At 32.5% G+C, this 13,778-nt stretch overlaps 1 protein-coding gene across 2 annotated transcripts; it reads left to right on the top strand.

Annotated features, from left to right (window-relative positions):
* Positions 1-355: 355 nt before the first annotated feature.
* Positions 356-5,854, top strand: LOC137813893 (70 kDa peptidyl-prolyl isomerase). Of its 2 annotated transcripts, none has more exons than XM_090301937.1 (12): positions 356-602; positions 684-770; positions 953-1,213; positions 1,379-1,446; positions 1,774-1,854; positions 1,948-2,145; positions 2,495-2,581; positions 2,715-2,881; positions 3,276-3,398; positions 3,514-3,660; positions 5,340-5,467; positions 5,613-5,854. In XM_090301937.1, exons 5-12 carry the CDS (start codon positions 1,791-1,793, stop codon positions 5,710-5,712), a joined length of 1,014 nt encoding a protein of 337 aa, XP_090158063.1. In that variant the 5' UTR covers positions 356-602; positions 684-770; positions 953-1,213; positions 1,379-1,446; positions 1,774-1,790; the 3' UTR covers positions 5,713-5,854. The 2 variants fall into 2 exon arrangements, with proteins under 2 accessions (XP_090158063.1, XP_068472459.1); XM_068616358.2 differs by having other exon boundaries at positions 375-602; positions 1,379-1,456.
* The last annotated feature ends 7,924 nt before the right edge of the window (positions 5,855-13,778 follow it).

The following is a 13,778-nucleotide window of genomic DNA, read 5'->3' as shown; positions in this document are numbered from 1 at the left end:
ATAAATTAAGCAAATTCAACTTATTGCTGCCGACAAAAAAATATTCAACTTATTGCGACACATTTGCAATTAGAGACTTTTTTGAATGTTAGATTTCCATAATTATTCAAAAAAATATCTTCAATCATTCTAACTTATCTTTTCTATTTAATTATTGTATATTTGATTTTTTTTAACAGTTTGTCTTTTTTGAATGTACTCGATGTATCTATAACGTTAATTCCAATAGATTTATAATTAAAAATAAATTTATGTTAGAGTTTTAATTATTTATTATAAAATGAAAAATACATTTTATATATTTAAAAATAATAATTTATTTATATAAAAAATAACGTGAAATAAAAATGATGATAAGGAAAAGCCTCTTAACCGAAAGCTCCAAAGGAGGGAAACCAATAACGGCTTATCCTGTTTTGGAAACTTGAAGTTCTTCTCTTTTTCTATTTCTGTCATGCCAATGGCAAATTCTCATCAAAATCAACTCAAAACTGAAGACTCAGAATTCCCTTTCAAGGAAATTGGAAATGAAGGTCTCACAAAGCGGATTCTCAGAAAAGGAGTCACTTGGCAAACTCCATTATCTGGAGATGAAGTGGAAGGTTAGAAACCATAGTAATACCCTCAAACTCTTTCACTATCTCTATGAATTCTAACACAACCCTTTTGTTTTAACCTTTCAGTTCATTTCAGAGGACATGTTGAGAATGGAGCATCTCTTGAATCCAGTTATGATAAAGGGTCCACCTTTCGTTTCAAATTAGGCCAGTGTAAGCACTTCATTTGTGTTAATTGCTAAATGAAAAAAAGGGTCCTTAAATTATGAACCAGTATGTGTCCCAATGTGGTTAATGAAATGAAATTGGTATGGCTAGCTATTATTTCTGTTCAATCCATGAGTAGAGAGAGTAAGAAGTGTCATTAGACCAAGTGTTTTTTCATTTGCTTCCAGGTGAAGTTATCAAAGGCTGGGATGAAGGAGTTGCCACCATGAAGAAAGGAGAGAGAGCAATCTTCAAAATACCACCTAACTTGGCATATGGGGAAGAAGGGTCTCCTCCATTGATTCCTCCAAATGCAACTCTCATTTATGACATTGAAATGCTGACTTGGAGCACCATAAGGGATTTGACTGGAGATGGAGGAATCATGAAAAAGCTAACAAGAGAGGGAGAAGGGTGGGCAACTCCCAGAGAGGCTGATGAGGTGCTAGGTAATAACACTAACAATACTAATGATTTTATATAAATGCTAGGTAATGACACTAATAATAGTAATGCTAGGTAATAACATTCATATATTTAAGTGTATTTAGTGTAATCTAAACATGCTACTCTCTAAAAAAAGTATCATTAATATTGCACATCAAAATTTGCAGTGAAATATGAAGCAAGGCTGGAGAATGGGATGCTTGTCTCAAAGTCTGATCAGGGAGTGGAGTTTAATGTAAGTGATGGTACGTTAGTAAAATTGGAACATACTTTCAACACTTATTTCAGTAGTATTATCCATAACTTCTAAGAAATTTTATAGATGTTTAAAAAATTAAGGTTGCTGTTCTTTGAGAACTTATAGTACTATTCTCCAATCAAAATTAAAGTTTCATCCAAGTAATTTCTATAATAAAAGTTTACATTATGTCAGGTGAAACTTCAATTTTGATAAGAGAATAACACTAAGAACACTTAATATGTTGTATTTAGAACTTATCCTTAAAAATTCATAAAAAACTAATCCATCTATGGAATGCTTAAGGATTAGTGTTTGGAACAGGCTATCTATGTCCTGCTATGAGTATAGCAGTAAAGACAATGAGAAAGGGCGAAGTGGCAGACTTAGCAGTGAGATTATTTTGTAAGTTAATTAAAGTCATTTTTTATTTCGAATGAAACATGCATGTATTGCCATAATTCGAACCATGTAATAATATCATGACATAACTTGCAGACGGGCACAGTCAAAATTCAAATATGATCACTGAGCTAGATGGTGTTCCTCCACCAGATTCTAATTTAACTAGTATCAAGCTTGAGCTGGTATCATGGAAAATTGTTACTGATGTCACAGGAGACAAGAAGATAATGAAAAAAATTAAGAAAGTGGGTGAGGGGTTTGATCGTCCTAACGAGGGATCCCAAGTGAAAGGTAAACTGTATCTCAAGAACATGATATTGAAAACACCATGAGGAAATTGTTTTCTCAATCATACACTAAAGAAGAAATTACACTGAAACTCTGTAGTTTCTTGAAATTTCACACTCTAAACGCCTGCTATAACTCTCTTTACAGGTACACATGGATAACAAGGATGTGTAATGTGTTTCAAACAATTAAGAGAGTTTATTCTTGGCGTTAAAAAAATTAGAGTATGATTAGAAATTTCAAGATATTATAGAGGAATAGTGTAATTTGTCCTAAGCAGAGAAAATGTCAACTAAACATTGAACCAAATGCGCTTCCTACGGTTCTTAACTAGTGTTTACACTTCGAGCAGTGATATATTTGTGTAAAGGGGAAGATGATACGATTATTGAGAGGAAAGGATCAGAGGAAGAACCTTTTGAGTTTACAACTCAGGAAGGTAAAAAGTTACTGTTTATGACATGGATCATGCATATTTAAATGAAAAATGTTAAGAACCTTTCGCCTCATGTGTTCTCTTTTTTTATCATCTGCTTTCAATCTTTGTACTGCTTTGCTCTATGCATTTTCAGAACAAGTACCCGAGGGTCTAGAAAGAGCAATAATGACAATGAAGAAAGCAGAACAAGCTCTTGTAACCGTCGATGCAGAATACTTGTGCGGCTGTAATAATTCACAGGGAAACACAGAAAATCATAAAGTCCTTTATTATGAAGTTGAGTTGGTTGATTTTGTTAAGGTTAGTGGCTCCTATGTGTTACAAAATATTAGTTTATTAAAACTAAGAGGGGAAATATGACCGGAGGTTTTCTAAGCATACATTTTGGTGAAGGTTTTTCCTTTCTTCAATCATTTTTCTCTTTCCTTTCCCAATATATTGTGGATTTTCTGAATGTATCAACTAACCACGAAGAAAATAATGATTAATCATCTCAAGGTAAAGCATTTTTCAATGTTCTTAAACTTGATTATGTTGGACAAGAGTTGGAAACATTAGAACAACTGTTGTTCTGGCTGTAGCAAGTGCAGCCTTTGACTTGTAATTAGTTTTGAATAACACAACCTGAAAGTAGAAGCCAGTAACGCCATTTATGTAGTGTTATAATATTCTCAAATGATCCTGTCGTGAACAGGAAAAACCATTTTGGAAAATGGACACACAAGAGAAAATAGAAGCTTGTGAGAGGAAGAAGTATGATGGAAATCTGCTGTTCAAAGCTGAAAATTTCATGCACGCATCTAAGAAATATGAAAAGGTTGAGTTATTTGTTGTAACTTACATGCTAATTCATTATAGTGAGTATTTTTATAGAAGGATCTCAATGACACTTAATTTGGTGTATAACAGAATGAACTTCATTGATATTGTAGGCTGTAAAGTACATTGAGTTTGATCACTCATTCAGTGAAGATGAGAAGCATCGCTCTAATACCTTACGTTTATCCTGTAACTTGAACAATGCTGCCTGTAAACTTAAATTGGGAGAGTACATTGAAGCTTCAAGACTATGCACAAAGGTACTACTCTCTGATCATCAAAATGGTATTCAACTTTGTATGAAGAACAGTAGCTGAGCGTTCAGCACCTATTTTTGTGTATTGAATGGAATCGTAGCAGAAGTCAAAGTCAAAGACAAAAGAAAAAAGATATGCAAAGAGAGAAAAGGCAGAGAAAAAAAGAACTGGTGCAAGTATACTATTATGCAGAAAAAATAAAACATACAAAAGTTGAACACTTTGCACTCCTATATAGTGCCAACGGTAAAAAAGAACTTCCCAAAACAGAAAAATCTGAAAAACAAAACAGAAAGATAAAAAGACTTAAAACAAAAAACTGTCTAAAACATAAAACTTAATTCCTTTGAGATCCCTCCTCAAGCTGGGAATACAAGTTGAACATTACCAGCTTGAAACTCAAATTGGAGAAGGTTGACGGAGGAAGAGCCTTGATTAAGATATCTATAAGCTGCATAGCAGAAGAAACCGGAAGTAACTTTATCAACCCAACATTAATTTTCCTTTCAACAATTTCATTTTGCTCAAGAGTTTGAACGCAAGTAGTTTAATGAACAATGCCTTCAGAATTTAAGTAGTCATTCATATGCAACAAAATTGATGATATGATTTTTAGTTTCAGATTTAAGCCTCAAAAGAAAAATTCAAGTGAAAAGAGCATGATCATCAACAATGGTCAGAAAATATCTATATCCATTCAAAGAAATATTAGAGAATGGACTTCGTATATCTACATGAATAAGAACAAAAGTTGTTCAACATAAGAATCATTAATGGAAAAGGAAGTTTGTTTTGTTCTGCAGCATGATAAGTATTACAAATTAAATCTTTGCTAGTGGATATGTAAGGAAATTGTTTCTTCATAATATCAAGTCTCTTAGCGGACAAATGTCCCATTCTAGTATCCAAACAATGTTTTGAACATCATATGTGGTTTAACAACAGACTTTATACAGCAAGATTATGTAGCTTGATCATCAAAAGTATATAGCAAATCTTTAACCTCAACTATACTAATCTTCTTGTTGGTCTATATGTCCTGAATAACACAAGATTTTGAGTAGAAAACAAGCTAGTAGCTGCTAGTAGATATGAGTTTAGATATGAAGATGATATTATTTAAGAAAAACCAGATATCATTTATTTTCACGGTTCCTTTATGAGTGGCAAAAACATGATTTCCATTAGGCAAATTCACAAAAAGCTGTCTAAAACATAAAACTTAATTTTTTTGAGACTGATCCTAATTTGAGATTTTTCTTTTCTTTCTCCTAGTCAAGAAATTTTCTAGATTCTTTCTCAAGATCTCCAACATTCTTATATCACCTTGGTTAGTTAAGCATAAAACAATTGATTATGTTGAATGCAAACATATAAATGCTAAGAAAACACTAGCATTCTGTTGAGTTGAAATTTATTGAAAACAATTTTATATGGTATCATGTTTTGTTTAATGATTTTCAATTCTGATTTGATATTTTTTTATAAAGTTCAACTAATAATAAAGAATATGTTTGAGTGTGTTTCCATTATATTTCTCATGCAAATAATATCTTTATTATGCACAATGAACAAAAAGAGAGCAAAAGGAAAGTGTAAAGGAGTTGTTTTCTCTACAACTATGCAATAATTTTCAGCAGGTTGAATGCTTCAAACTAATCCTATCTTGCATAAATACATAGGTTCTAGAACAAGACCCTTTAAATATCAAGGCTCTTTATAGAAGAAGCCAAGCATACGTGAAAACATCAGACTTGGAGAAAGCTGAGGCTGACATTAAAAGAGCTTTGACTATTGATCCAAATAACAGGTACCAAGCACCATCCATTGCCTTTTCAAGCTCTACCCTATTCAACTGCTGCTCTTGACAAGCACTAGTTAACATATTTTGTTTGATAATTTTTATTTTCTCTTGGATGAATGAATGATTATTTGTTCTCCTGGCTTATTATCAGAGACATTAAACTTGAGTACAAAGAGCTGAAACTTAAGCAAAAGGAATACAGTAGATATGAAGCTGGCATCTTCAGCACAATGGTTTCAAGAATGAGCTAGTTTAGAAAGCCAATTTGCGTTCCAAACTACCTTTTGAAGTACAAATAACTCTGTTCAGTATATTATTACTCTTGGAAATCTACGTTATCTTATCCTGTTAAAAAGAGTTTATTTTATACTCAAAATAACATTAGAATTTAAACTTTGCATTAGTTAAAAAGCACAAGTCATTACCATTACTGGTGAAAAAATGTAGTTGATTGTAAATGCTCTAACATCCAAAATAAGTGATGTGTCTAACTACTAAGGGATTTAGGAACAGCAGTGATAAGAAAGTGTGGAAAGGGAAGGTTTCTCTTCTACTATAGTTGCTACTAGGTAAAATTGTATATATGTGCTGCATTTGGATAGGGCAATGTTTGATAATTTGTTGAAATATCATAGTGTTTATAGATGATGACAAAGCATACCTGGAAACATCATAGTTAGAGAAAAGTGAGGATGACATTTATAGTTTTAACAGACGTGGATGAATCAACAAGTTGAGGGGGTTAGTTAGCTTAAAGGCATTGTTTCCCTCAATCTCTTTTGATCAATGCATAATACACTCATTCTTGTAACCCTCTTGGTTCTCTGATCTTTTTGCCTATAAACTTAACTTCTCAAATCTAGGACAAAATTTTATTTTTTTTTAATTTGAAAATTTTATTAATATTAAATAATACTTATTTTAGTCTCTCTGTTTTAAAAATTATTAAAGATTTTAAGTTAAAATAGTACTTTTAGTGCTTGAAAAGAAATAAGAAGTATTAATTAACTTTAGTTCCTGATTATTTTAGTCCTTCTAAAATTAAAAATTCTCACTATTTATTTTATGTCTAATTGTATGGTTAGTTAGTCCTATATCTTATTAAAATAGGTTGGAGAGATTTAATAAAACTATCCATAATTTTAGAAAAAAAAGAAGGAAATATATACTGTGTTATTTGAAATCTATTGAAAAAAAATACAAATCTTTAAAATTAAATAATATTAATTAATATTTAAAGATAAGAAACAATTAATTAAGACTTAAATTCTAAATATTTTAATTGAAGACCATTTAAACTTGGAATAAGAAGAAGCGGCTAGATAAAGTTAAGATTGAAAGAATAAGAGAAAACTAAGTAGGTAAATAATAAAAAGGGAGCACGACAGAAAAAGAGGGGATATGAATGAAACCTATTCTCGTCACACTCACATGTATCACACATTTTTCTTGTAGTTGTAGTAACTAATTGAAGGAAATAAGAGAAAACAAAAGGTTGTAGAAACTGATTGAAGATAATTGCACAAGATTGCAAAACTGTTGAATTGATCACATTCATTTTGATTTACTCAATCACACACATATATATATATATATATATATATATATAATTACAATTACTGGAAGCTATGAAATAGGAATACTAACATATATGTATACTGACAATTAATGCAATATAACAGTAAAATAGTTTAAGGGTAATAAAATCAGAATTAATAATAATAAAATCAGAATTAATAACCAACATCCTCCCTTAATTCTGATTTGGAACAACCTTCATACCCAAAATATCTCTTAACTTGATGAAAACATCGATCTTCAATGGCTTAGTGAAAATATCTGCAATCTGATCTTCTGATACAATATTCCAATTTGATCATGTTCTTCCCAACTTGGTCTCGCAGGAAGTGATATCGAATATCAATGTGTTTACTTCTTTGATGAAAAACCAGATTCTTTGCAAGATTAATTGCAGAGACATTATCAACATAAATCTTAATTGGAACATCTAGATTAAAACCAATTTGAGTCATGATATTGCTAAGCCAAACTGATTGACAAGCACTTGCTGCTGCTGCTACATACTCAGCTTCACAAGTAGATAATGCAACAATTGACTGTTTCTTTGATGACCACAAGCAAACAGTCTTTCCGATCATAAAACAATTACCACTAGTGCTCTTCCTCTCGTATGAATCTCCACCCCAATCACTGTCTGAGTATCTGACGATCTCAATCTTCTTAGATGAAGAGTAAAATAGACCAAAAGCTGTAGTACCTTTGATGTAGCGCATAATTCTCTTTACAACTTGTAAATGAACTTGTCGAGGTAACTCCATGTATCGACTGATCAATCCCACAACATAACATATGTCGGGTCTAGTACACGTGAGATATCTAAGGCTCCCAACAATCTGCTTAAAGTATGTTGCATCTACAGTTTGTCCATAACCTTCCTTCGTGAGCTTAATTCCAGTTTCAATTGGAGTCTTAACTGAGTTTGAATCCTTCATCTTAAACTTCTTTAAAAACTCAGCAAATTTCCTCTCATGAATGAAGATTCCATCATCTCCTTGGATGACTTCAATGCCCAAAAAGTAGGACATAAGACCGAGATCAGTCATCTCAAATTCCTTCATCATGATATGCTTGAAATCACCAATCATTTTGAGATTACTTCATGTAAAAATCACATCATCAACATAAAGACATAAAATTAGCAAATCTCCATAATCATTTGTCTTTACATAAAGACCATGATCTGATGCACATTTTTTGAATCCAATGGCATGAAGAAATGAATCAATCCTTTTGTTCCAAGCTCTTGATGAATGTTTAAGACCATATAAAGCCTTAGTTAGTCTGTACACCTTCTCCTCTTTTCCAGATTGTATGAAACCCAGCGGCTGCTTTACATAAACCTCTTCATCAAGTGGGCCATTTAGAAACGCAAACTTGACGTCCATTTGGTGAATTTTCCATTGCCTTTGTGCAACTAAAGCAATGATTAATCTCACTATTTCCATTCGAGCTACAGGAGAAAATATTTCTCTGTAATCATAGCCTTCTCTTTGCTCGAATCCCTTTGCCACCAACCTTGCCTTGTATCTATCAATCTCACCATTTGCTTTCACTTTAATTTTGTACACCCACTTCACATCAATTGCTTTGTGTCATTTTGGAAGATTAGTGAGCTGCCATGTATTGTTTTTTTCAATCGCCATCAATTCTTCATTCATAGCCTCTTTCCATCTGGGGGTGTTGAATGGCATCTGCAAGTCTCACGGGTTCTGAATCTGCAAGAAAAGCAAAGTGAACTAAATCTCCATTTTCATCAACTTCATCATCAAGATTTACTTCGCAATCTTGAAGGTGTACAGGTTGTCGTTGCTGCCTTCTTGGTCGCTCCATCATAGTTGCAATTGGAATTGCAACTTCAGGTTGAATTACAGCTTCAGGTTGAACTGCAGGTGCTTCAAGAGTGACTCCGTCTTCCTCTTGTTTGTGATTACTATCTTCTTGAGTACAATTGACAACATGATTATCATGTTTTGATCTACACTCATTTGCATAATGGCTGCGTTTATGGCAATTATAACACTCAACATTTGATGATTTACTATAAATGCCTCCTCATCCTCCGCGTCCACGTTCACCGCACCAAGAGTTATTTGAACTTGGATTGTGATTGGAACCAATGTTGTTTTGCTTAGCACCTGCATGATTCTGGCCACCACGACTTTTACTACAATAAGTACCATGTTTATGATAGGATCTACCAATTGAGACTTGTGCTTGTAATGCCTGTTCAATTGGTTTTTCAATCTTATTGTCATTCATCCGTTGTTCATGCGCTCCTAGGGAACCATACAATAACCTTACTGTCATTTTTGAAATGTCATTGGCCTCTTTAATTGTGGCAACAACATGTTCAAATCTGGGAGTTAAAGACCTCAAAATCTTTTCCACCTTTGCCTGCTCCGAATGTGTTTCACCATTGCTCTTCATCTGATTTGTCAAGGCAAGAACTTTGTTTATATAAATATCATTAGTCTCTGTGGTTTCTGCAGCAATTCATATTGGCGTCTTAGAGTTTGAAGACGCACCCTTTTGATCTTATCATCACCTTTATAATTGGTTGACAAAATTGTCCAAGCCTCAGTTGTTGCTCCTTGATGGATGAGATGCAAAGCCTTATTGCCCTTCTTCTTCTGATCATGATGCGCTACTCGTTGCGCCTCAGTTGCATTAGCAGCTAATGTAGACACTCCGCTCTCAACGACATCCCATAACTCATGATAATCAAACAAAACTCTCATCTGCACACACCACCGATTGTAATTTTTTCCATCAAGGATAGGGACTGATAATTGGGTAGAATTCATGATAACAAAATGACTCTGATACTAGTTGTAAGAACTAATTGAAGGAAATAAGAAAAGACAAAAGGTTGTAGAAACTGATTAAAGGTAATTGCACAAGATTGCAAAACTGTTGAGCTGATCACATTCATTTTGATTTAACGATAAAATAGTTTAAGGATAATAAAATCAAAATTAATAATAATAAAATCAGAATTAATAACCAACACATGACTCCGCTTCCTCCATCATCACCACCGACATCACTGTCTCCGAAAAACAAAACAGCTCTATGGTTTCTCCACCAAACTCCTCGAGCAAGCATCCCAAGACTCTCACGGTCACCCACAAACCATGTTGTTTTTTTGTTTCATTACGTTCTCCCTGTTCTTTTTGTTTTTGGGTTGTTTGCTACATTTCAGCTTGTTCTACTCTTGTAGCATGGGTCATCATTTTTTTCAGCTTTTCGGTTGTTTGCATCTAAACGTTACCGGCTGTTTTTTAATGCCCCTCCCTAGCTTAATGCACTTACATCCCTGTCATTTTATTCTTAAAAAAAATACATTATGAATCTGGAAATTGTCATTTTTTATTTAAACCTAGAGAAGTCATATTCTATAATTTGAATTTTTGTTAAAAAAATATATTTTAAAATAAATAATCTGAAAGTTATTTCAAAATTTAAATTCAAAATGTATTTTTTTTAAAGAAACACATTTTAGATTATAAAATTTGAAAGATATTTTTGGAGATAAAAAATACTTTTCAAATTCTATAATGCAAATTTTTTTTATCATTTATTCTAAAATAAAAATATTATTAGAATAAATGATATTTTTATTTTTTTAAGAAATATGGGTGTCACCCCGTAAGCTATGAGATTCAGGAAGAAACAACAAAGATTGCCTTGGTGAGAGAGTGCATGGTTTTTCAGGGCTGATTTGGGCTTCACGTGTGTACTTTTGTTCAGATTTTTTTAAAAAAAAATCTAGGCCCATTTTTCAAGGGCACATTAATTCCATTGAAATAAAATTAATAATTTTAGGCGTTATGTTCTAATATTTTTTATTTGTTTAAACAATGAATGTGGGCGCAAGAGTTATTTAAGTTGTCGTGGAGGTCGAAGTGGTGGTGACAGGGAAGAATTTCATTAGGTAACATTAATCCTAATTTGGATGGATCATTAAAAAGCGGATTATGATTGGTTTCGACTCTGGTTCGATCATTGAAATGTTGATTATGATCAATTTCGGTTTAAAGCATAGGAGGGTCTAATAGTATTTTTTAAAAGGGTTGGGATACCCTGAATTATCCCGTTTTATTTAATTTATTATTGTTGATAAAAAAAAAATATCAATTTCGGTGGTTAGATTATTAAAAAACTGACTTTGGTCAATCTTGATCCTATTTCAACTAGATTATTAAAATGCTAACTATGATAAGTCTCAATCATAACTCAATTGAATTGTTAAAAAAATATTAACTATGATCAACCTCAATCCTAACTCGACCGAATTGTTAAAAAAAAACACTATAATCAATCTCGAACTCAACTTTGGATTATTAAAATATTGACTATGATCAGCTTTGATACTGGGATGCCCGAAACATTAAAAAGCTGACTATGGTCATAACATTAAAATGTCAACGTTATCCGGCGACATCAATCAAGATTGACCTTATTAGGTAGTATCAACCTTACTTTGCTAACATTTGCTTAAAGTCTAACATCTTGCGACAGATGTAAGTTGTTACTTAACTAAGGCAATTGTTGAATGTTAGCCGGTAAGGTAATTTCAATAAGGGAAAGCGATAAAACATTGAGAGCGAACACGACAATGAACCAATTAAGCACAACTTAAGTCTTATTGGTCGATACAATGTTTTTGTGCATGACCATAAATCGATTAGGAATCACTTATATTGTTATTTTCAAGTTTTTTACTGGATAAACTTCTTCACCTACTTAACTTGAGGTTGAGGGTTGTGTATACATGTTATCGTAAACATGGTTTCCCACCAGGTTACAAATTCAAGCAAGGAGCAACAAAATATGTTCATATGATTGCATTCGTTAATGATTAAGAAGATGCCACTCTCCCCAATTCTAACATTCAAATTTCTTGAGATCCGTACAACATTTTAAAGGCTTTGATCCAACAATCATCTTGCCAAACTCCTGCTTTGAATCATAACAATACGTCCCAAATCACTTAAGCCAAATCAAGTAAGTTTTCTAGTCACTGGGTATTAGACACATGGGCTATAAATCATATATGCTACAATAAAAGTATTTTCTTCTCCATTCATAGTATTTTTCTTGTCCTGGTCTCTTTACCTAACGAAAGTCAATTAAGTGTTAATCAGTCTGGTACAGTTCAAATATCTCCCTTACTCACTTTGACTGATGTTTTATATGTACCTTCATTTCACGTCAATTTGATTTCTGCTTCTAAATTAACCACAAATCAAAATTGTTTCTTTTTTCATTATTCAAACTCAACCATGGAGAGCGATTGGTACAACTGAGAAATCACACAACCTTTATCAATTAAGGATTTCTAGTATCCATCAGGTGTCACAAACAAAAATTGGGACGAGTAGACTTGATAGTGAGAGTTCGTGCCTTCCTAATAAGACTGCCAACATCAATAAATCTTGTGTAGATATTGATAATGCTAAACTATGGCATTTTCGAATGAGCATTTGTCTCATGATTGGTTAATTTTTGTTGTCTTCATATTAATAAAATATTTCCATAGGTTTTGTTCATCCTTGTGATACATGTCATTTTGCTAAAAAAAAAATGACTACCTTTTCCTTCTAGCTCTACTAAATCAACTCAATTTTTTGATTTGCTTCATGTTAAAGGGTAAAAGTGTTTTTTAACTCTTGTAGATGATTTTACTTGATATTCATGGAATCGTTTAATGAAAACTAAAGCTCAAACACTCACACATTTACAAAATTTCATCAATATGATTGAAAATTAGTTAAACTTTCATTTAAAAGTATTAAGAAGTGATCATGGCCCTGAGTTCCTTATGACTGATTTATTTAATAAAAAAGAGATTGTTCATCAAACTAGTTGTGTGAAAACATCAACATATTTTGAATGTTGCTCATGCATTGATTTTTCAGTCTCACTTACCTATTTGTTTTTGTTCATATGTTGTCAAGCATTCTGTTCATTTAATTAATAGAACTCCTGCTCCTCTTTTACATGATAAATCACCATATCAAATGGTTTATAATGACATACCAGATTTATCTGATATAAATTTTTTTGGTTGTTTGGCTTTCACTATTACTAGTAGTGTTCAAAGAACAAAGCTTAGTTCTAGAGTCAGAAAATGTGTTTTTCTCGGTTACAAAGACGGGGTAAAAGGTTTTACTCTTTTTGATACGAAACGGAAAAATATTTTCATGACATGCGATGTTACTTTTTATGAAAATCATTTTCCTTTTTATAAGGACAACGTAGATACCAATTTAGACAGACATGATATTTTTAAGCATTTACTTTCTTCTATTTTTTGATAATGATATTATTGTGCCTACATCTGTTAGTAATATTGTTTCTTCAGTTTCTGAAACTGTATTATCATCCCGTCTTCCTACTACTGATTCTTCTACACCATTACATTTAATTGATATTGATGTATTGCAACACCAACATTATGATCCACAACCTTCATCTATTCAAGTTTCTACTCGTATCAAACAACAACCTGGATACTTGAAGGACTATCATATTACATTCTTCTCTTCAAAAGATGTTACCAATTATTCTTCAGGTACTAGTAAATAAGAGATAGTGACAACAGCTAGTAAATAGGTGCTGAAACCAAAGTACCAAGTTTGAAGGGCATGTTGTCACAACTAGTAAATAGGTGTTGAAACCAAAGTACATTAGTAAATGATTCCATGGATGCAAGAACAAGATTATGAAGTCT

The sequence above is a fragment of the Phaseolus vulgaris genome, chromosome 1, assembly GCF_051622355.1.
Source record: "Phaseolus vulgaris cultivar YP4 chromosome 1, ASM5162235v1, whole genome shotgun sequence".
In the NCBI taxonomy this organism is placed as follows: domain Eukaryota; kingdom Viridiplantae; phylum Streptophyta; class Magnoliopsida; order Fabales; family Fabaceae; genus Phaseolus; species Phaseolus vulgaris.
The sequence above is the reverse complement of the archived record's forward strand: the minus strand, read 5'-3'. Positions and strand labels throughout refer to the sequence as shown.